General features: G+C 36.7%; 1 protein-coding gene across 22 annotated transcripts in view; it reads right to left on the reverse strand.

Annotated features, from left to right (window-relative positions):
• Positions 1-6,917: 6,917 nt before the first annotated feature.
• STRN3 (striatin 3) overlaps positions 6,918-24,361 on the reverse strand; it is a 61,984-nt gene continuing 44,540 nt past the window's right edge. For 11 of the 22 annotated variants that reach the window (XM_086894480.1, XM_086894478.1, XM_086894479.1 and 8 more), the window contains 10 exons: positions 23,348-23,481; positions 17,925-18,100; positions 17,753-17,800; positions 16,001-16,122; positions 14,770-14,937; positions 14,375-14,515; positions 12,346-12,453; positions 9,933-10,019; positions 9,621-9,822; positions 6,918-7,138 (listed from right to left, as the gene is read on the reverse strand). In XM_086894480.1, the coding sequence (XP_086750606.1) occupies positions 9,653-9,822; positions 9,933-10,019; positions 12,346-12,453; positions 14,375-14,515; positions 14,770-14,937; positions 16,001-16,122; positions 17,753-17,800; positions 17,925-18,100; positions 23,348-23,481 (1,154 nt within the window). In that variant the 3' untranslated portion in view covers positions 6,918-7,138; positions 9,621-9,652. Of the gene's footprint in view, positions 9,823-9,932; positions 10,020-12,345; positions 12,454-14,374; positions 14,516-14,769; positions 14,938-16,000; positions 16,123-17,752; positions 17,801-17,924; positions 18,101-23,347; positions 23,482-24,361 lie in introns of all 22 variants that reach the window. The other 11 variants (XM_086894474.1, XM_086894473.1, XM_086894476.1 and 8 more) reach the window with 1 other exon arrangement.

Here is a 24,361-nt window from a genome sequence, read left to right on the forward strand (position 1 = left end):
CCAGCAAGTATTTGTGGGCAGAGTTTTGATCTGAGAAGAAGATTGGTGGGATACGGATAAAAGGATTGAGACCTGGTGAGATACAGAGGCAGGGTGGAAAGGATGTGGACTGTGCTGTAAGTAGAAGGCAAATTTGGAGGAACAGCATGGTACAGGGTAGCAGACATGGGTTCAAGCTCTAGTTTGTTAAAAAAGGTGAGTAAAGCCCCAGACAAGGACTCAGTTTTACGCTACCAGACCAAGCAGTACAAGAACGTGAAGGGAGATGCAGTTACCATCAGTTATGCAAACTCCAGTGGGAAAAACTGCTGCAGGTTTAGGACTGTCAGTCAAGAATTCAGTCTGCAGGGGATCAATTCTGCTCTCTTGTGAGACTAATGGAAACCACTGTAAAGGGCTGGACTACATAATCTTTAAAAGGTCCCTTCCAACTGAAACCACTTTGTGATTTTCTATGCCATATTTCCCTGAACAGTACTCAGACTCAGGGGGCCTCAGATTTGCACCCCCAGTCCTAATGACATATCACATCAACATAAAAAAAAATAAATTAGGATTCCTTCATTTAGAAAAGAGTAGAAAACTCTGAGGTTAGGGGCGTAGGTACTTAACTGTAACTCCCCATTCAGCTGGTTCAGATGAAATAGTAGTTAACACAGCTCAAAACTCATCCTTCCCACTTAGAGCAATCTAAATTTGCAAAGTTTTAATAATTTGCTGTCATAAATAAATTGAAATCCCTTCTTTGTACCATGATAACTTTCACGAACAGCTACAGCCTACAGCCATGCTTTGGTTAGGACACATGCCTGAGCACTGGAAGCATTCCCTGCCACAAGATCTTTCCTGGGTAAATTCTCCACTCACAGGCTATTTTATAACAGAACAGAGCATGACATGTCATTGGCAGTATGTCAATGTTCTAAAACTCTGTTTTAGAGGGAAACTCAGGCCAGCATCTCTGATTCTGCTTACAAATTTTCTGCACCTCAAATTTTTCACCTTGCACAAATCTCAGGCATTTAGGTCCTCTCTTTAGGAAGAATCACCTTGTACATACAACTCTTGCTAGCATGCCTATTTCTAGCTCTGACAAGTGCAGTATATATGAAAAGCAGGTATACAGTCTAGGACTGAAGGTCAGTAAACTGCAGAGAAATCTTCATACACCAGACATGCAACCTGGTAGCAAAAGCCTTCTACATTATATCCTTAAGCAGAATTCAAAATGGGTCTCAGAAGTTGGCCAACCTTTATTATCATTGTGAAACAATTAATATTGAATCGTCAGGGAATGAGAAAGACCCAAAAGAAAGACCTTCCTAACATTCTTAAGAGAAAATAGTCACTTTAAAAGTATTATGCCTTTTAAAATTAATGCCAGTAAAGAGCTATGTAGAAACGAGCCTAAATAATTTGCATCAAGTCAACAATTACAATCCTCTACAATTTATAAAGCAATTTTGAAGTGGGAAGAGAGAAAGAACAGGGTTGGACTTTTTTGGCACATTAATATAGTCTTATCAGAACAGTAGATTCTCGTATAAATATTTTAATTCCATTTACATTTCAGATTAGTGTTGTCACATAAGCTCTCCCTTCTATGAGGCATGGCCCCATAAAATACAGTATTTTTACCTTCCCTGTTCTGAAGAAGAAAAGTGGGGACAACTGCTTATGCCTTGCTTTTAAGCTTTTTTCCTTACAGGGCAACTCTCAGTATCACTACCTAGCTCCTCCAATTTTGTCAGCACTTTCCTTCCTTTCATTAGCCTAAAGGGTAAGTCAGCTCCAGAAAGCATCAAAGCCACAAAAATGATAGAAAATTTCTCTGTTCCATGCAAGTGTCACAGAAAGCCTGAGCACACTGTCAAAGATGATCTGCTTTATTCTTAAATGAACTGCCTGGAATCTGAGGACTTAAATCCCCAGCCTAATAACATCAATGGTTTTGGTTTGGTCCTGGGACAGTAAACAGAAGTGGTATTTTTGGGAAGTGGAAGCAGAACGTGGTGAATATCTTGTGATCACCTGTCATCCAGAGACACCAAACACATGGAAACTTCCAGTGAACAGTTTATAACTGAAGTATGAGCCACTTCTCAGTCATATACATCTTCTAACTGAAGCATGCATTCTTTTGCCTTCATTGGCCTCCAAAATTTTGCCTCTAGCTTCAGCTGAAGTAAGAGTAGGTTTTGAAAATTTGCTGTCTATGATTAAATCCCAGGTTTTAATCTCAGCTTTGAAGCAAATGACCACTTTAAATTTAATCTCATTAGGATCAAATTTTTCTTTCCTTTCAAACAATCAAGTCTAGTTAGTGAAGTATCCTTGATCATAAGCTGCTTTCATGAAATGAAGGGTATTTATTGTTTTATTACACTCTAATTTGTTTACATTCATCTGCATCTATACACAAACAAATATTGTATCCTATTTGTGTCTGCATTCCACACTCAGAGCAGCTGCCTGTGAACAGCAGCTGGGTCAGTTGGTCTTTAGCCATGCCAGGAGGATGAAGGGAAGGGTTAGTGCTTGCCACAGGCAGAAGGAGCAGGTAGCATCGCTCCCTGCTGCCAAGCAGCCGAGGCTCACACTGCCCCGGCACTGAACAGCCCCTCAGCCCCGGGGTAGAACTCAACCTGCAGCTGAACTTCACACTGGACCAGTTCCTAAGACACCAGCATGGGAATCCTGCACTGCTGTTTTTGCTAGCAAATGTTAACTAAACTCTTCCAACCCTTGCTGAGGTCAGATACAGCCTTTACTACTTAACGGCAATTGGAGTATGGCAGAATGTAACCAAAGGGATAGAAAACTATTTTTCTGCCCTGGTGGATGTGATCATATTACAAGTATGATAAACAATTATCTGCCAAAGAATACAAGTTAGAGACAACAAGAAGATGAAAGGTTGAGAAAAAGACTGGCAAGATTTAAGAAAATACTTTAAAGTAGATGGGAAAATCACTAAAATTACTAACTTAGCACTACGTTCAGATGTTTGGTAAGTTCCAAATCAAACAAAATATATAATTAAAATAGTGATTTTTTTCAAATTAAAAGCAAATTCACAATTATGTAGTTTCTGAAATTCTCTTGACACCCCTGGGTATTGTAAGAATATATTATTTGTTCAGAAACGGTAGATGGTAAAAGAGCTTTCTCTCATCTAAACATTCTAAATTAGGCAAGATACACAAATTTCTTGAACTAATTCTGGTCAGGACTAGGAGCCAGTTTAGAAAAAAAAAAACACCCCAGACCTGTCTGGCACAGCATGTTAGTAGCAAATACATCAACAAGGAATTTACTCCCCAATGGTCAGATTTGCTCAAATCTAAACAGAGACTAGACTAACACAAACAATTAGGAGAAAGTGACCATGATCACTTGCTTCTGTTAAGCCCAAATATCTGCCAAATAAAAGGTTTCTGACAGATTATGATGCATGTGCACCATGGAAACTGTCAGGTGTTAGGTCAGTCAAACTGGGGGAAATATTTCCAGGCTCTAAGAAGTTTTTCTTTATGGCACCTTGCAGCTAAATCTTCACAGGAAACTTTTTTTATTAAGATTAGCAGTCAGTCACCTGAGTTATCTCGGACAAGGGAGACATATCAGTAATTCAGGAAGCCAATACACAGCTGTTTTTGCCAACATCTACCTTAGTAATGAGGATGTATCAGTAGTTTAAAGACTTGCTATCATTATGGTACAAGGTATCGTAAGGTATTTCTAACACCAGAAAACTCCAGCAGAGGGAATCCAAGGGAAACCTCTGGCTACCAGCCAGTCCACCAAAAGCACTGGGCATGTAAGACAGAGCCATGATTCAAACACAGCACCAGTGCATGCAGAGCAGCTCCAGGCCCTTCCAAGAGCCACTGCTTTGGGCTCCTGCCCCCAGCTGCCCCCTGCCCCTCTCCCAGAGGCCTGATGCTCCCAACAGCTGAGCTGCAGCAGCCTGGTCTGCACACCCAGCACCCTCTTCCCTGCCTGCTGCACCCAATTGGGTATTTATTCACCCAACAGAGCTACAGGGTCTGATTGTTGTCCTCCCAGCCACTGCTGAGATTTCAGAGAAGGAAGATACTGTTTCTGCATGAAGCCAAAGCTCTTTATTCCCACCACATTGTAAATCTCACAAGATCTTAGGTGCAGGATGTCCCAAATTGAGCAGCTCTTTCTTTAGAAAGAAAAGCCCCATATATTAATTAAGATACGAATGAAAAAAAACATAGCCACCCATTTCGAGGTACAAAAGAGCATCTGGAAAGATACCTGAAGCAACAGAAAAAGGATGTTTAAAAAAGGTAATGAGGCCAGTCACCACAAAGCCACTCAAGAATACCATCACCACGGGCAGCCCTCCTTTCATGAAGAACCACATCCCCTTGGCCAGCTGCTGTGCACAAGCAAAACCCCAGCAGCCATCAGGCATGGTCTGAAAAGTTCCCAGATGCAATCGATCACTCCAGGTGCACCAGGATCAATGACAGCTTTCCAACAGCCATGTGGCAAGCCAAGGTGAGGTGGAGACAAGCCTCAGGAAACACCTCAATGACATGAGACCAACAGTGGACAACATGAGCAGCTCTCCCTCTCTGCCAACACAAGTTCTGAAGGCACAGAAGGCAAAACTTCTCCTGCCTTGCCTCCTCGCAGCCTGCTGTGGGACTCCTGCAGCCCTGCTCTGTTCCAGGCCAGAAGTGGCCATCACAGCCCAGCCAGCCCCACCAACTCCCCCCACCCAGGGCAGGTGGGCCACAAGACTGCACCAAGCCTATCAAGTCTTCCTCTCAACTCAAGTCAGCAGGAACACGACATAACCTTCCAGGAGGAAAGGGTAAGAGGGAGGACTAAAAAGCATGTTGTTTTACATTATCAATTCAAAGTTTGTTTCTATATTAAAAAGTAAAAACAAACCAATACATCTTTATGACATATTAAAGCTTTTGTAACTTGAACTATTTCTTTTGAAAAATTAAAATTAATTTACTCATTGAATCTGCATAGGACTCAAGGGTGTACATTCTCAAAGTATTGACAGAACAAGTAAGAAAATGGAACATTCTTAAACTATCTTTTTTGCTCATCTGAGAAGTAGCATTTCAAAACAATTCTGAAGCCTTCTGTTTTTGTTATTTTTTTAAAAAAAAGTTCTTAAAGGCAGAACATAAATACAGGTGTGTGTGTGTGTGTATAAATACACACAGGCAAGTGTGTATGTGACAGATTGCTCAGTGACAAGCTGAGTGGTGTGGTAACACACCTGAAGGATGGCATCCATCCAGAGGGACCCAGGCAAGCTCCAGGAGAGAGTCCATGGGATTCTCATGGGTTTAACAAGCCCAAGTGCTGGTGCTACACCTGGGTCAGAGCAGCCCCCGGTACCAGCACAGGCTGGGGATGGACAGATCAGAGCAGCCCTGCCCAGCAGGACTTGGGGGTGCTGCTGGGTGAGAGGCTGGGCATGACCCAGCCATGGGCACTGCCAGCCCAGAGAGCCAAAGGTGTCCTGGGCTGCATCCAGAGCAGTGTGGGCAGCAGGGCAGGGAGGGGATTCTGCCCCTCTGCTCTGCTCTGCTGAGACCCCACCTGCAGTGCTGCACCAGCTCTGGGGTGCCAGCACAGCAAGGACATGGAGCTGCTGGAGAGAGTGCAGAGGAGGTCACCACGGGATAGAGCATGTCCCGGAGCTTTGGGGCTGGAGAAGTGAAGGCTTTGGACTAATCTAATGATGGCCTTCCAGTAGCTGAAGGGAGCCTGTAAGAGAGCTGGAGAGGGACTTTTTACATGAGGATATAGTGACAGGACAAGGGGAAACAGCTTCAAACTGAAATAGAACAGGTTAAATTGGATACTTGAAAAAACCTCTTTACTGTGAGGGTGGTGAGTGACTGGCACACAGATTGCCCAGAGAAGCTGTGGATGTCCCATCCCTGGAAGTGTTCAAAGCCAGGACAAATAAAAAACCTGTTTAGGGGAAGCTGCCCCTGTCCATGGTGGGGGTACAGGCTTGGAGCTAGATGATTTTCCATGTCCCTTTCATCCTAGGCCTTTCTATGAGTCTATGAAATCAAACAGAACAAAAATGCAAGGAGTCAGCACTGTGTGAGCAAGGGGCTTTCCATGGATGTGAGATGGGAAGTGCTGGAGCAGAATGCTATCAGTTTTGAAGTAAACTAAAGCACAATTTAATAAGAGCATGCCTGGACAGAGTGTGCTATCAGTTTCAAAAATAAATTATCATACAATATGTGAAAACAGAGGGCTATTGATAATGTAACTTCAAGCCCACAGTTTTTCCACTTGGAAAATCTACCAATTTTCTCCTGGCAAATAAACTTGTCCTTAGTATTTCTAAATTAGGGAAAGTTCTTAACCAGGCTTGTTACACACTTTTTCATGTGTATTTGCTATTATGTAGACGGCATACCGCCACTCATGCTATTGTGGACTGAGTCACCACCGATCTGCTTAAAACAGCTCCTACAATAAAAAGCAAGACAGAGACTAAGTCTGTTAACATCAATCCCTATTGCTAAATGCTAAAGGTATTATTAAATATATTCAGATATCTTTCCATTCAGGTTCTGAGCACCAGTCCTTTGGGTCTCACAAATGAGATGTAAATCCTTTCAGAAACTGAGGTGTTTTTGCTAAATAAAACCATTTCTTTCAGCACTATAATTTTCCCCATCATCAGTACTACAGCTCTTCCATTCACAAAAACTCAAAACCAAAAACCAGAGTTTTCAGCATGTTATATCCCACAACAAATAAACTAAGATGTAATAGAAATTATTGGTAATATTCAATAACCGATGCCTCACTACAGCATTTGATCCATTATGCGTTAGTGAACTAAGATGATCATTAAGATTTCAATTAAGGAAAATAAGCAAATATTTTTGGTTTTATCATTTCAATTTTAATACAATTAAAAAAAAAAGGTAAAGGTTATGCATGGTAATGTTTATTAAACAATCACATTTTATTTAAGCATTAAAATGCAGCAGTCTGGAAAAGCTGCCAGAAACAATGTTTGGCTTCAGAAAAGGCAATTATGAAATTACTTCCAATAAAATTCGAATACTCTCTTGTCTGTTGATTAGTTGAATGCTTTAGACTGGAAAGAACAAAAAGTGCAAGTCAGCTGAATGTTACTTTTAAAAGTAAAGTCTTAGTGTCCTACAAGCAATTACTGGAAGGCCTCACCTCAATCTTCATGATAAAGGACAAAATTCTCCAATTCCTACACAATTATAATTTACTGTAACATTTCAAGCAATGCAACATTATTACTAAAACAAAATTAATTCCAAAATGTAACTGCAGTATTCTGCCTACCATGAGCACCTCTTTCCTTTTTTTTTTTTTAAGTTCTAATTTGTTTGACATGAGATGGCATGAAATACATTCTTACTGGAAAACTGGAAACTTACATGGAACAATGCAGTTAAACCACTTATAGGAACATGTTCTAGCTTTAGTTAATTTATACTTAAACATACTACTTTACATGAAAATATTCACATTGTTGTATTCTGTTTCTGCTGATACACTTTGAGCAAAGTGACTCATCACACAATAGGTAAATATTGACCTTCAGTTTAGTTTTTTTTTTGTGCATCAACTTTATGGTCGGACTTGTAAAGAAATGGACAAAGGTAAGATATATGGGCAAATTTTGGCATTTAGAAATTATTTTTTTTCTCAAAATTCAACACAGTTATTCAGTGGCAGTTTGAAACAAAATGATAGTACCTTTCTTGCTCCTAAATCACTTCAGAATCATTTCATATGCAAAGATAATGAAAAACACTGAGATTATTACCTTAGAAGGGCTGTAAGAATACACTAGCAATTTTTGATTTGTTCTTACAAAAATCTTTTAAAACATTGTGGAAACATGTTCTTATATGTGGGTACTGCTGCTTGAAACTGAACAGTTGCTCAACATCCAGACAACTATTACAATCTTGCAAAAGCAAAGCAGCTTATAAGCATAATAAACAAATGGTCATTTTGCTAAAATTGAGACCTAATTTAGTAATTTGTAGAATGACTCTTTCAAACTGTGCAACACAAAATAATGTAGCCAACAGTAACATACAGGTACACCATTTAATATTTATTATATGCATTTTATATACATTATTTTTCAACAGCTGTACTTTTGCTATGTGGTACAATCTTAAAAATTTGCTGATTCATAGTTTGTAAAACAGAAACCTTACAAAACTCATCAAAACTTGCAAACTGATCAGAAAAGTTTTGTGGAAGACTAGAAAAAATACTTTCTTGTATTAATCATGCATTACACAAACAAAATTTTTAGTTACACCATAAACTGAAGCACATCTGAAAAATAAAATAAAAGCAGGGAATAACTAGTCAAAACACAGCAGATTTATTAATCTTGAATTAACTACTTTTGTATTCTATTTGAAATGCAAATAAAAATAATTTTCACTCCAAAGGTTCTGAAACAAGATTGTTTTTTTTGGAATCAACTCCACTCCAGGTACTTAACCAGAGGAAAAATAATTTCTTGGTTTGCAACTTTAGAATTATCAAACGTCCCATTTTCTCATCTATTTTAGACTGTTCAAAGAGTGCCATAACAGATATACAGGGCCCTTTAACACACTACATAAAAGGATATAAAGACCAACAAAAAGTGAAATAAATAACAATAGGCCATTAGCAAGATGGGTAATCCTTGATAAATAAACTCGTAAATACAGTAAGATGTACAAAATATCACATAGTGATAGGATGCCAAGATTAATTTTTTTTTTTTAAGAGTTCATTCAGGGGTGTTAACCCCTCTGTGTTTCACTTGAACACATTTTACAGTCCTTTATTTATGAAGACAGTTATGCAATGATGATGAATTAGCATCCTTAAGCAAGGACTTAGCTGAGCTGTATTAGGCAAAAGAAGGGAAGATTGTGGTTACACGGCAGCGGGTCAGTGAGATCTCTGTGTTTTAGGGTTCTATAATGCAGAAAAACATTATCAATACAATCTTGAGCACTGTTGTGACAGGCTAAATATATAAAAAGACTTATAAAAACTAGAATTTTATCCAAACATTTTGTGCAACTAATGCTAAAATATTTTAAGTTAAATTTCCTTTTCTTTAAAGCAAAATAAAAGTTTAAAAGGGGAATCTGTGGCATTCAACTGATAAACAGAAGATTACTAAGAGATGAAAAGAAAGCTACTCTTGGAGCTCACTTCCCCCCACAAGAGCACCACATTCCTAACCCTAAGGCAGCACACAGAGTCCAAAATAAAAGTCTTTTGTAAGATCAGACTCCACGTTTGCTTAAAGACACCTAAAGAACAGACATACGCTCAGTTCATATCCAGTCAAGGCTACAAATACTGGTTTTCTTTTTTGTATTTGTCCCCACCCCCCCCAAATACAGTAATTACAGTTAAATGAATGAGCCTGACATTGTTCAGGATGTGGTGACTTTTCACCAACTTCTACCTGCCCCACTCAAGAGCCTTCACCCAGGCAGATCAGATGTAGTGTCTTATAGGTAACCTTATAATTGATGGCAGTGACGCATTCCCTCTTTTTTGTCCAAACAGACCTGCTGTTATGATGCAGGTTTGTTCTGCTATGTCACACGAATACTTTGGCAAGGGCATCAGCTCCTGCACTGGCAATATATGCTTTTGATGGATGAAATGCTACATCATAAATTGATTCATCCAGCTTTTTCCTATGAGCTGTTATTTCTTGTACACATGTCTTGCTGTCCAAATTCCACAACCTAATGGAGCAATCATGGCCTGTTTAGGAAAGAAAGAAAGGAAAAAGACAAAAGACAAGGTTATATTTGTCAGAAATTCAGTGCATCACATATGCATAATTTATATCAAATATGAAAAATAACCCTTACTTCCAGACATTAAATAGATTCCATTAGGATCTACAGCTAGACTTGTGACAGCATCCAAGTGAGCAACCATAGAATGGATCATTTTACCTAAAAGAAAAATAAACAGTGAATTTCCTGTGAAGTACTGTTTATTTAAAAAAACATCAACCCATTCTCCTTAAATGCAACATAAGATAACATGCTTATTTAGATTCCAGTAATATTTGAATGGTTCTATTCCATTAGAAATTATGAAGTTTTAACTGCAGACTCTTGTATAAACACATGGGCAAATGACACACAACTCTCAAAAAAGCATTGCAAGCAATCTTTTTATCCACTTGGCATCTTTATTGGCAGCAACAGCAATGAAGACCTAAAATGACTGGGTAAGAACCTCTGACTCTTAAATGTCCTAATAACTGCCCCAGTATGAGAGTGTTGATGAAGCTTTGTAAAACGAGACTTACTGAGCCATATCAATGGTCCATCTATCTCTGTCATTGCTAGGAGAGAAAAATAAGGCAACTATAGGATACTTGCCCAAAATACTCTCCAGCTTCTAACAATTAACTGGTTATATCACAAACCAGAACAGTTAACTCTGCATTCAACTACTCTTAATGCATTTCTTGGCATTGACCTTTGTTCCTGGACTTTCAATAACATCTTTTAACACCTCATGATACTTTTTCAAAGGAGTTCTGTAATGTTTAATTGGACAGAAGAACAGTCACCTGTTGGGGATCAGCAACTGAACCTCAGTTCACATGTTAAAAATGAGAGCAAATAAATCCCTGTAAGACCATGACCAACATGAAGAAAGTGTATCAGTTTTGTTCAGTTGTTCCATCTTCCTGAAGAATCTCAGCGTATTCAGCATCTAAGATTATTCCTGAAGAAGCTAAAAGCTACTGAAAATCTCTGATCATCATCTTTCTAACCATTCTCTGAAAAATATTAATTTGGCTGTATCCATTTTGAGATATGGGAGACTTCATTCAAAGTATTCATACAAAGGTATTAAAAATGTTCCCTTTTGCTTTTTATTCCTTTCCCTCCTTCTAATATGCATTTTGCTACTCTGACTGCTAAGCAACAAATTAGTATTTTTATCCAACCTCTTATTTTAACTCCAAGGTTTTACTTTGAATAAGGAATCTGCACAGTGATTATTATTTTGTATTATAACGTTTATTTTTCCTTACATGTATCATTTCCCATTTATCCACATGGAATTTAATTTGCCTGCTTTTATGTCTTTTAAGATCTCCAATTCTTCCTCGTCAGCCCTCATGTTTAATAATCTGAATTAATGAATGTCAGTTTACTGCCAATATACTGTTCCCTGTTCAGATGACTCATTATGTTGAACTATTGCTGATCCCTCCAAACCCACTGATATTTTATTCCACAAAAAACATTTACTTTGACCCCCTGTTTCCTGTCTTTGACCCAATTATTTTTTCATGCAGATTTTTCTCCTTATTCTTTTTTTCTTTGAAGCAATAAATCTTCATTTCAGCAATGTAAATGCAATGCATTTAATGACCACAATTCAAATACATGTGTTCATGGCAGGTGCAAAGTGGAAAAAATCTCCAGCTTTTTTGCTTTAGAAAACAAAAAGCTCAAGAACACCATCCCCTGCTGGGCCCAAACCAAACACCTCAAACAGAGATTTTGTATGTGCTTACTTCAAGTGAGCTTCATCTTTTTTTTTCCTCCAGCTTTGATAGGTAACATGTAGGAAGTGACAGGTAATTTCACAAATAGGAAGTTTAAGTTTGTTCTTAGAATTATTTTAATGTTTTTATCATGACAGGCAGTGCAGTTTTCTCCTGTAGCCTTCTTTACCCTCTTTCTTCCAGATCCTTTTCTGGTTTATAAACCATATCAACAACTTAAGTATAACATATTATATTATAATATATATATATGTATGTGTGTGTGTGTTATAATATATTATATATATATGTTATATATTATAACATATAATATATAACATATTATATTACCATAACAATTTAGGGTTATTCCTTGCCCTAATAGGTACTAAGTGATCTTTTTTACTACTGAGAGCTGAAAAACATAACTGACAATAGTTAGTTAAAAGCATGGAAATGATGAAAGAAGAAACAAAGCAGACATACTCTATAAATTACAAAAGCTCTAAAGTAAAGACCACTTTTTTTTCCCTCACAACTATCTCTGCCTGTTTTGAGAGTGTTTTCTGACTCCTGAAGTCACAATTGCAACAGGTGTCTCTGCTTCACAGAGAAGGTACTGAAAAAGTTTAATCTTCAAAATACCAAAAGTTCTGTTATATAAGACTACATCACCAGTAAGTTTTCTACAAATGGATTCTCCCTATGTCATCCAGAATTTCTTTAAACATATTCATATATACAAATTAGGTTCTCTTTATCCTTACCCGTTTTGTTGTCAAAAAATTTGATGTGTCTATCTTCATGTGCTGTAATAGTTACAGGAAGTGTGGGATGACTTACTACCTTGTTAATATGATTATTTGATTGTACACCTGAAAATAAAATGAAAGAATATTCATCTGCCTTAAAGAAAATGTCAAAGTTAAAATGACAGTATTTTAGCATTATACTTTAGATTACCATATTATTTAATATTATGTAAGCAATATTTTAGGACCAACAGACCTCCTAAGAAATAAAGCTTCTTGCTTTACAGGATGGGGCAAAGTGAGGTAGCCAAAGTACTGTAAGGTTAAACCTTGCAGGCAGTTTACACCCATGAATGATTCTTGCAAGAGAAAACCCAGGAAGTACCGCAGGGCAGCACTAGCCAAGTAGAAACAAACTGTAGCATGAGTAATGTATGTTTATGTTTAGCACACAGCTCTAACACCTCCACATCAAAAAATATTTCATTTGGGGGGATGAAGGGTGGTTGGAAAGAAGACAGAGGCACAGAGTGGTTTGAGTTGGAAGGGACACCTTCTACTAGACCAGAGAATCCAAGTAACTGAAGTCAACCTAACCCTCTTAGATTCCGTCAGATGTATTTGTGTCTTCAGTTTCAACTTTAACAACAAATGGTTTAAATCTCTTCACAAGTCTACAGGATACTCTTAATTTCTGTGTTTAATTTTTCTTGATTCCATTTTAAAGTCTCTCTTCAAACTAGAACAGGTATTTCTCTAAATCGTGATGTGATTCTTCTCACTTCCATATCAGGCTTTGCAGAAGATATCTCTAAGACAGCTTTTACAGTTTTTTCAACCTGTGTTGAAGTCTGGAAATTTAATTATTAAGTAAACTACACTACTTAGAGGGGAGAGGCAGATTATCCCCTTGCATTATTCTTTTAGATCACATTTTATAGAAAGGAATGAGCAGAAACTGGAGGTTTTCCTTATGAAACACTTTAGGAGGCTCACAAAAACAAGTCTCCTCTATTCAGAGTTTCATCAAGTACATGCAATTACTTCTTGATGAGCTACCTCTCCGTAACACTTTATTTGCAGAAACAGGATTTCTAAAAAGTTCAACCAGAAAATGTGTTTAATCCCAAAAGAACTAAATATTCTGTTTAATTTATTTATTAATTTATTATTCACCTACATGTCTTAATATCTTCCATGTCAAGCCTATATAATGAAAACTGTGGTTTAATATACACATCAGACAAGTGAATCTTAAGAAATCTTAGAGGAAAATAACTGTTGATTTCACTATCTCTAACTACTTTAAAATTCTGTTAAGAGTTATAAAATGACTTGGGTGGAAGGGACTTTTAACATCATCTAGTTCCAATCCCTCCTGCCAAAGGCAGGGCCACCATCCACTGAACTGGATTCTTTAAAGCTACATTCAATCTGGGCTAGAACACTTCCCAGGGATGGAGCATCCCAAACTTCCCTGAGCAACCTGTGCCAGTGTCTCACCACTCTCACAGTAAAGAACTCCTTCCTAATACCTAATCTAAACCTATTCTCTTTCAGTTTGAAGCCATTCCCTTTTGTCTTGTCACCGCATGCCCTTGTACAAACAAGTTCCTCTCCAAGTTTCCTGCAGCCTTGCTAAACCTCCTTTAGGTACTGAAAGATCATAATAGTATCTCTCAAAAACCTTCTCCAGCCTGAACAACCCCAAGCCTTTCAGCCTGTCTTCACAGGAGAGGTGCTCCAGCTCTAGGATCATCTTCATGGCCTTGCTCTGGACTCAGTCCAACAGTTCTACGTCCTTCTTATGCTGAGGCCCCAGAGATGGATGCAGCACCCCAGGCAGGGTCCCACAAGAGCAAAATAGAGGGGTTAAAACACCTTTCCGTAGTGTTTGTTCCAAGCATCTAACCACCTTTCAAACTGAATCATGAAGTAGAGGAGTAAAACTTTTTTATTTACTACACCATACAATGAGGTACCATAATAATAGAGCAGGAACCTCATTCAAGATGGGTATTTAATACAAAAGAGCTCTACTTACCAGATTCTACTTGCGATGAAAACATTACCACTGACTGGGATGTTTCTAAATCATAGATGACTGTGCTGCCAGTGTTAAAAGATGCCACCATATGAGCAGGGTCACAACCTATAAAGTCAACTGATGTGGGTATTCCATGCTCTAGAAAGAGTGAAAAATATCTTTAGAAAAAATGAAACACTTTAAAAATTCCTGACAGTATAAACATTTAAGGTCATACATAAAGAAGATATTTACTCTTTTCTTTAAAGCAATGCTATAGCACCATGATTATTTTATTACAAGTTATTCTTTTAGCTATGTTACCTACTTAGGATAAATGGAGATAATGAGCCTTGATGCATCATCAGCTGCCTCATAACAGATTTTCAAAAAAAAACACTGCAAAAAGTTACCTTTCTCTCCATTGTAAGTGCAAATACAGGGAATCTTTTCCGGTGGGTTCCATAACCTAATAGTGCCATCTGCTGAACAAGAGAGTAAGTGATTCTTTACACCACTGTAGGCAAGACCCCAGACTGCATCTGCGTGAGCAATTAATGTGCCAGCTAGAACGTTTGGCTCTGGAAAAAAAAGTTCAGAAAGAAAACCTTTTTAGTGAAGAAGCATTAAGTATTTCTTGTACCTCAACATAAATTATATTCTACATAAACCAGCTGTATGTCCCCCTGCCCTTCCTGTTTAAGCAACAGCTAGAATATTATGCAAGTTATTTTGGACAACCACAGCCGTCTTTCTCAAAAAACCAACCAAATTTTGTTGACAAACAAACTCAAACCAAAAACTCTACCAAATCACCCAACAAAAACCCCCCCACAAACAACTCAAACAACTATAGCCCCTTTTCCAGAATTATACACTCTTGTTGCCACCCCTTCTCTTATTTCTTCCTTTCAAATTCAGTATCTTAAAGATGCTTGATCACAGCCCTTCCTTTGTACAAGGTGCAGAAAATCAGCTTTCTACTTAAACACTGGATGTTTACTTGGTGCAGTTTTTACTCAGCATTCTCTGCTGACACGCAAGGATGGTCTAAAGCTCTCAAGCACACTAATAATAAAAACAGGACTAATTTTTTCCTGTGGAGCTGAGAATCTTATTTTCATCTTCCTGATAGTTTAGAGTTGCCTTTTATAGAGGGTTTTTAAATCTGTGCAGAGTTTCCCAAGAAGTTATCAGCTATTTAATTTTAGAGACATCTAAAATTAAAGATATCTAAAGTTAGGGACCTGAGATGCAAGTTAGAAAATGAGACATAGAATCTGAGCACACTTATCTCAGTTTTCTGCCAAATTTCCATCAGAAGAAATAAATACATAATTTTCAAGAAGTTGCAATTCTAGTTCAAAATTTTTTGCTTCTCAAAAATGTAAGTTATAATAATTTTTTTTCTTTACTGCAAAAATCTCAGGAACTGCTAAGTCTCTAATTCTACACAAAGTACATCAACAGTGCAAGTGGGAATAAAGAACTAATGTTTGCCACACAAGTAGTTGAAAACACACAGCGTAGCTGAGAAATGGCAGTAATATTTCACAAAAGCTCTAGAAAACAGATGATCACCAAGTGGAAAAATAATGTTCAAGACAATGGTCAGAGGTTGTTTATCTTTTTGAAGGTACTTACCATAGGTATCATAAGGATCCACACTAGGGCTAGGCATGTTCCACCACTGGATGGTTGCATCAATGCCACCACTGAAACACTGTTCTCCATTGGAACTAATTGCCAATGACAATACAGGTCCACTATTGAGAGACAGAGAAAAAAGCTGATTGGTAACTGCCTACAGGATAGAAGTAAAAATTAGGCTATTAAAAAAAAAAAAAAATCTGGATTGGCTTAAGCAGTTAAGAACCCCTTAAACTCCATAGAAAAATTCTAGTAAAAAAATTTTTAAGTCTCAAAAAGTGATACCAACCTCTGTTAAGATAATCACAAGTAATTACCTAGAACTATGCAAATTGAAGCAATTCAAAGAACATCACTTATTTCTCAGAAGCAACAGTAACTAAAACCTACAAATGATAAGATTTTACAGTGCATCTATGCCAACCTAATAGCTAGCTGTGCAGAGAGAGGTGGCTGTAGCTCCCTGGCAACTATTTCCTCATTTTACTTTTAGGAACAGATAGTAATCCATGCCCCAGGAAACTGTTCAGAGAAATGATCCTAAAAACTGTACCTTTTGGCCAAAAAACTCCTACTGGTTTAACTTCTTCAACCTGCTTGCAGTGATACCAGACAAGCACAAGTTGTAGCCCAAAGGAAGAAACAGGTCTATTACTTTGGACGCTTACTACCACCACATGTTTAACTGTACTACAGTTAAACCACATCCACAAAATTAGGTGTCTGGGTCATTCGATGGCCATGCTCATGGTGTCAGTGAGTGCAGATAAACAAACTAGAATGACATATTTGAAGATGCTGAAAAGGAAGACTACTGGAACTTATCTTTTCATAGTCACTAAAAACCACATAATTAACAGCTTAAATTTGGACTCAGATCTGGAGAATTCAACTGGTCAGTAACCGTCTATATCACTTACAAGAACTTGTATTTCATGAGGACAAACTGGTCACCCAGTCCTGGGGAAGAGTGTTTTATGCTTTAGGTAATAAATGAGAAAGTAAGACATGATATTCTATCACGTGGGGTAAGGGGAGAGTGATAAGAGCATGTGTAAATTTCCAAACACAAACCATGAATTCATTTTTTTTGCTGTTTTTGAGGCAAGCACAAGAAGTGCAACCGACTTCCATGCTTATTAAAAGAACCCTCTTGAAGCTTACCTGCTAAACAGGTTGGAAAGTGGATCTTTACTTATATAAGAAAAGTACTACTCTGGCTATCAACTGTGCGTTTTTATCTCACATTCTTATTGAAAGAAAGCAGAATTCAAAATTAGCAAGGGAAACTCAGGCAGTAATAAAACAGTTAACACAAGCTGAAAAATCATTAGGACTCAGACCTGTATCTGAAGCTACTAGCCAAGACCAGCCTATACCTTACTCATCTTTTCCACATACTACATATAATACATATATGTATTTATACATACATACATATTTATATTACATATAAAATCTAGACAGTCTGAGACATGTCTTAGGTGAATTCATTATCATAATCTATAATCTCTCCTTTCCACTGCAACTAATCAAATTTGCCACTTTCCTGTTCTTGTGTTATCATGGACTCTGCAATTCATGACAAGGACTTGGTATTAAGCTGCTTTGCAAAGTATAATGGGCCTTTAATGTCTAAACACTGTAAAAATTAGTATAATTTCTGGCTTTTACACTGAAGTTTTTTATGAATACAAGAGATAACAACAATGTATTTATCAGTCATGAATAATGTCAAACACTCACATGTGGGCCCTAAATGTGTAGATGGGTTCTACATCTAAAGAGGCACTCCTGAAAGAAAAAGAAGAGTTATTATAGCACATGAAATCTCTACTTAAAAACTCTGAAAATGTAAGAGTTTAATGAATTCCAAAGGCATTTAAAACATATGCTTTATGAAAACCCATATACTTGCTTTTTGGCAGGAACCGTTTTCTGCAAATTCCAAAGTTTTAGAGTATGGTCCTCAGAGGCTGTAACCAGCACAGGCTCTACAGGATGAAAAGCTAATGCTCGCACTCCATCAAAATGACTGCGTAGCGTGTACTTAGGGTTCCATGTCTTTCGGAAGGCATCTTTATTAGCTGGCAACTTAAAAGAGAAAAGGAAAGGAGTAATTTTATCTTAGATTTTAAAATATGTGTATATATATATATATATATATATATATTCAACCTTAAGTTTGTATTTATCTATTGATTTATCTGTATACATGTATAACCCCATCTGGCCAGCTAGACAGTCTGCAAATTTTTCTCTTGTAACAGTTTCCTTTGACCCATGCTGGAATGATATATAATGTTAAACACACAGTAAAAAAGACTGGATTTTCAAAACTTATTTTAATTCTTTCATGCAATGACACTAATTCTTGCAGAAAGAGAAATGTTTCATTGAGTATCATGTTGCCTGCACCCCAGGAAGAGATTACAGCCATCAAAAGTTCATTTACCACTTAAACACAATAAAAATGAACTTGAGGTCCTCCTCATATAAGTAACTTGACTGACATTGACAAGAAACATATATAGTTCTTGAATACTGCTACAGGTGAAGTTATGTACACAGAAATAGCTAATCAAAATTTCAATACAATTTCTCATTATTTTAAGTGTGACATTACACAAATATTTTTTAAGTCTTTGATGAGTTTCAAATGTATTTGTGAGACAATAACTTAGTTGCTTTGTGAAGCAATACATGCAAACTATACATTTATATACTGTTAACATCTAATTCATACTCTTCACCTACAGACTGTTAGGCTAAAATACAGTAATTACAGCTGCTTAATATTAAATATAGGTAACTCAGAAGAATCACCAGAAAAATTCAAGCCCTTCTAGTGATTGCAAGTGACTAATTTATTGCCAGCAAGAAGACCCTTAAAAGACTACATTCCATTCTAAGCCTCCATCACAAAGAAATAAAATGTCCAAGTACCTCTCTCTCTTGCCCTAAAGGCAGTTTAAAAAACTGACTTGAATTAGATGAACAAAATCAGCAAACTAAGAATGAATGGAAACTAATTGGATCATTTGTCTTACACAAATGGAAACTAATTGTATCCTTTGTCTTACACACTATTCAGTAATTGTAAAGTATGTTTCTCAACTGTAGGCCAGAATAGCTTGACATCTCAAACTAATTTCAGCAACACTAATAAGAAATTAAAATCTCCCATAGCTAATCAAATCTAACTACCTTTTATCTGTCAGGACTGAAAACAGATAATAATTTAACATGTACTGTAATAAGTATTTTTGGACCAGGTCTATAACCTGGATTGAATTATCATTACTCACTGAAACCAAATTCAGTTCTATCCAACAAAACAAAGAGGTTCAGACAATAAGATTTACTGTTCTGAGTTACAGATGTGCAGACATTTGCTTTTCCATTATATTACTGTAAATTTCTGTCCTAAGCGCAAACTCTACCTAATTCAAATCAACTCAAAGAAGCCTGTTGTACCAAGTATGTAACCTGAATTTTTAGGGTTTTTTTAAATACCAACAAAAAAATACATACAATAAGCATTTTGTTTGCAATCTCTATACTTCAGAGTACACTGAATACTGCAATATTTTTACTGAGATTTAAGTTATTTAGCACTACACTGCATATTATATACAAGCTCCATAAAAAGAATAATGGGTTTTTTTTCAGGAAACAGAGCAGAGTGGAATTCTGGAGTTCTGCATTAAACATAATTTGGACCAAACTGTTGATTTATTTCCCTCTCCAAATGGACAAGAGAAGGGGGAGGGAAAACAAAAGGAAAATATGAAGGTATTTTCCTAGTAAACAGAGTCCCTTGATATTTTAAATCCTCGTTATGTAGCGTATTCACCCACCTAGTTAACTTACGTCACCTCATGTATTTGCAGTAATCTGGGGCTTAGAGAAATTAAAGCCAAAAATGTTAAATAGCAATTCTTAATTTTAGCACATGATCTGTTCCAAATTATGCAAAGACTTTCAAATTTTTGGGTGCAACGTGCATCCACACAACAATAGTATCCATTACAGTCATGATGAAAAGTCATTTGAGAAAATCAGAATTGGATACAGTCATCCTTATTTTTCAAAACATGATTTTCTCTCTCTTTTTCTTTCTCTTTTCTTTAAAGGATTGTTACAAGGCTAATTTTGGTTTTGGCAGTACAGAGAAATCTGCTAAAATGCAAGGTAAAGAATTTACACAAGTTATGAAAAGATACATTTCCAATTTTTAGTATAGCTTTGAAGTTTTAATTTTTTTTAAATGGACTGGAACATGTTGGTTCTTTTAGAAGACACCACATACACTTTACTAGAAATCTAGTTATATATAAACCAATTTTTTAAAATTCTTCTCCCTATCTACGTTTCTATGGATCTTGATATCTGTACTACAAGAGAACAACAGATACACCTTTAAAGAGGCCCTTGCAATCTCTAAGAAAAAAAGCTAACCAGTAATGTGTTTCCAAAAAAACAAACAACCATAAAACCCAACCCCACCTCAGAAAAACAGGCAAGGACTTGGAAAAGGGATTTGATGATTACAAACGATAATTGTGAGATTATTTCAAAATGAAATTTTGAGATTATTAACAAAATGGGCCAGAGGAGCAATGGAAAAACAATGAAATGTGACAGTATATATCAATGTTCAAAAGTGGGACATCTCCAAAGCCTCACAAAACATACGGTGTGGATAGACACACTGCCCCACTGAGTCTGGATGCTCTACTCTGTGTATTTATATACACTGGCAAGATAATCAAAATCATGAGAAGACAGACTATGGAACCATACAACTTCACTAGCTGTTCCTCCCTTTTTCCAAGGACTTCAGTGGACTTCAGTAAAGACCAAGAAGGATCAAACAGCCCATTCATTCTGCCTTGTAAAGCACAGGCAAACCAGACTGAAACTACATCTGAGCTAAACAAACAAATAAAAAACAGCTCCCTCCTATGAACAAAAAGCACCAGGGAATGAAGATCTTCCTTGGCCCTGTAGTCAAGAGAATCCTAACACATTGTAAGAAGACATGCATTTCCCTATCTCAAACAAGTACTCCCCAACAGCAAACAAAAATTTTAGAAAACAATAATTAATAACTGCAGTGTCTTTCTATGTTTTAATGTTACTTTTTTCTTGATAATGTTGTAACTTACTGGAGATTTACAAGTATACATGCTCTGATAAAAGAAAGCTTTCCCTTTTTCAGTCAGTCCTACTGCAGAAAAACACCCTTCTCTGCTGCTATGGAATCAAAAAATACACAAATGGGAGCATTTGATTTGGCAACATTTTTCCCTCAGAGTACAAAAAAACTACATGCACTGAGGTCAAAGTAAGTAACTAGATGGTAAGGATGACATGACTGTACTGTTTAAGAGATGACTAGTCTTGAAGACAACCTATGAATTTAATCAAACATACAGAAATCTTTTGAGTTCTAGTTGAAATTCCTATGATTTATACTTAAATACCCCCATCCTGTATTCATATCCTCTCCTTTTGAAAATACAGCACTCATCAAGAAGTGATACATGAAAGCTAGTGGAAGCCTGTTGTGGCTTTATTTATTCATGCACTCTAATGGCTCACAAAAGCTATTTGAAGACCATGAACCTATTGGGAAAAAATGCATTAAGTTTTGGGGTTTGAGGTATTTTCATTGTTCTTGTTCTACTTACACATTAACTTAGCATAACACCTCCTAGTCTGGAGATATACTGGAAAAGGAGGTGACTTCAGCTAAGCTTAGAAGGGCATTCGACTATGTTGCCCTCCAAGTACTGTATTTACAGTGTCAAGGTCTTACTGTGCTGCAAATCCATAGCTATGAGAGAACAACTTCAGAAATTAAGAACTATCAGGTAATTTTTAACCTAAAGAAACTTGTGATGAAAAACTAATAGCATCTGAATTTCAGTCTCTTCAAAGTCACGACAGGACAGTGTCATTTTCAATATAAAAAAAATTGCTGCCATCTGTGTTATTTTATGTTTTGTTTTTTCTGACACACAAAGCCAGAAGCCACTATGCATTTTCCAGCTATGCTTTAAAAGGAAGAAAAGAGTACTGGGAAAGGAGGACTGGACAAGAAGCAGGGAAACCAAATGACTATTATGGTCAATCCCAACTCATTTTCGGTGAATAGTCTAGTAAGAAAATTAAACTCTACCTCTCTCTTTTGTCTCCTGTATACACCAGATACCAGAGCATGAAATCGCCTCTTCCCACTCACCTCCCAAACCAAGCTAAAATTAGAGTCTCTAATAAAGGGCTTCAGTGAGAAAATTTTGAAAATTCAACTACATTGAAAAAGTAAGATCAACTTAATCTACAGGATGATTAACACCTTCCAACCTTCAACAAATGTGTGCTTCTACTGCAAATTTCTTATTAGCTCAGGTAGCACCTCACATTTGTCTATTTATCAGCTATTCACTGCTTTAAGTTTCCCAAGAGCAAAGGTAACCTCTGTTCTGCATCACTCTTCACACCAGAGAAATTGTTCTGTCAGCTTTGTCACAAGTAACACAGATTCTCATGTAACTCATGTAGTTTGATTAGTTGGTATCAATTATATTCATTGTAATGCTTTCTGAGTTTAGTCCTGGCTTGCCTCTAAATATCCCTCCACTTCAGAATAAGCAAAATGGCTACACACTGTTTTATAAAGAATCTGTAGCTCACAAAAGACAGGAGTACACTACAAACTTGCAACCTGCAGTCAAGCCAATACAAGACATTTTAAATACAATACTGCATGCAAAACTTACCTGACCACTCCCCTAACAAGCCATCCAACGTCACTAGCCAATGAAAAATTTAACACTATTGGTAGAAGCTTAATGAATACATTCAAAGGAATGTCAGAACACTCTGGATTATAATAAAAACATCCCCTAAAAAGCTTACATCTGAAAAATACTATTATATATACAGTCTGTGCTGTTAACACTACTTACTCATCAAAAGGACAGCAAATAAGTTAATATCAATATTTGTGTTTCATGCCATGTCTACTCAAGACTCCATTTGAATGTGTAACTGTCATTTTTGTCATGTTAAGACATTAATATGTATTTTATGCTGTAACACATTTCCCCCCAGTGACAAAATCTGAATTAAATTATTAATGTAGAAAAAACCCAAGTCATCTCACTTAATTCTGGTTACCCAAATTACTCAGCTCATTCACAAGGTGTTCTTTCCTTCCAAGTAAAACTTTTTACTAAAGAAGTGCATCTTTAATGTTCAGGGTTGAGGAGAGGGAACCCAACTATTATTGATTAAACTGTATAAAGAATTTTAAAATAAAATTGAACTTACATCATAACTATAGTCTGCATCATTTGTTACTGTCAAGTCTGCAAGGTCTCCAAGGCCCAGTACACTTAACAACACATCATCAGAACCCATAATAAATGACTTGCCTCCTCCAGGTGGAAACGTTATTGGCTCAGCTACAAAGAACAAAACAGTTTCTTTAAGTCTCAATAGAGTAATTCAAACTGATGAAAAGCTGCATTATTCATCACTTAACAGGAAAGCAGAGCTTAAAACTGAACTTGTATGTACTACATACAGCCCCAACTAAAAAAAACAACAAAACAAGAGCATGAAGACACGCACACATGTGCAAACACACACACAGTACATACACAATTCTTGTATCATGCTTTGTCATTTGATTTCAACTTACTTTACAGAGGTTTTGATACGGACAAATGACATGACTGGAATTACTTTACACTGCAATATCAAATGTACATCCCTTCAAATTCTCAGCTGAATTTTTCATTCATTATACCATGCTTCCTGCCTTCTATCCACTTGCAAATAAGTCTTTGTGTTTTATACTAGGCAAATATTCCTATTTGTATACCAAAGTATTTTTTAATCACTCAAGCAAAAGACTCCTGCAAAACATCTCTTCTGAGTTTTTTCAGACAACTGAAAAAATGAAAACATCAATTATTTATTAATTTCCTTTTTTAGTTTCTCAGCATGATTTTAATTTTTTTCTAATTCTAATTTTACAGTACACTCAACTGATACTCATGTTGTCTAGCTATGCCTTCCTCAAATTAAAATTTAACATTCCTGCTAATTATAATTTAGAATGAATAAAAGTTATATATAGCCATTCACTATGAATTCACAACTGAATAAAAAAGTTGAAAATATTCACCCATATTTTTTACCCTCTTCAATCATTCTGTAAATCTCCCTCAAATATCAATTTAGCAGTAAGGAACAGGAATGAAGGCTTAATCATTGGAACACTTCAGCACATTTTAGAAGCTACTTTTACTTCTTGGTTTTCTTTTCCACTTAGAAAAA

Source organism: Cyanistes caeruleus, chromosome 6 (assembly GCF_971803275.1).
Source record: "Cyanistes caeruleus chromosome 6, bCyaCae1.hap1.1, whole genome shotgun sequence".
Lineage (NCBI taxonomy): Eukaryota > Metazoa > Chordata > Aves > Passeriformes > Paridae > Cyanistes > Cyanistes caeruleus.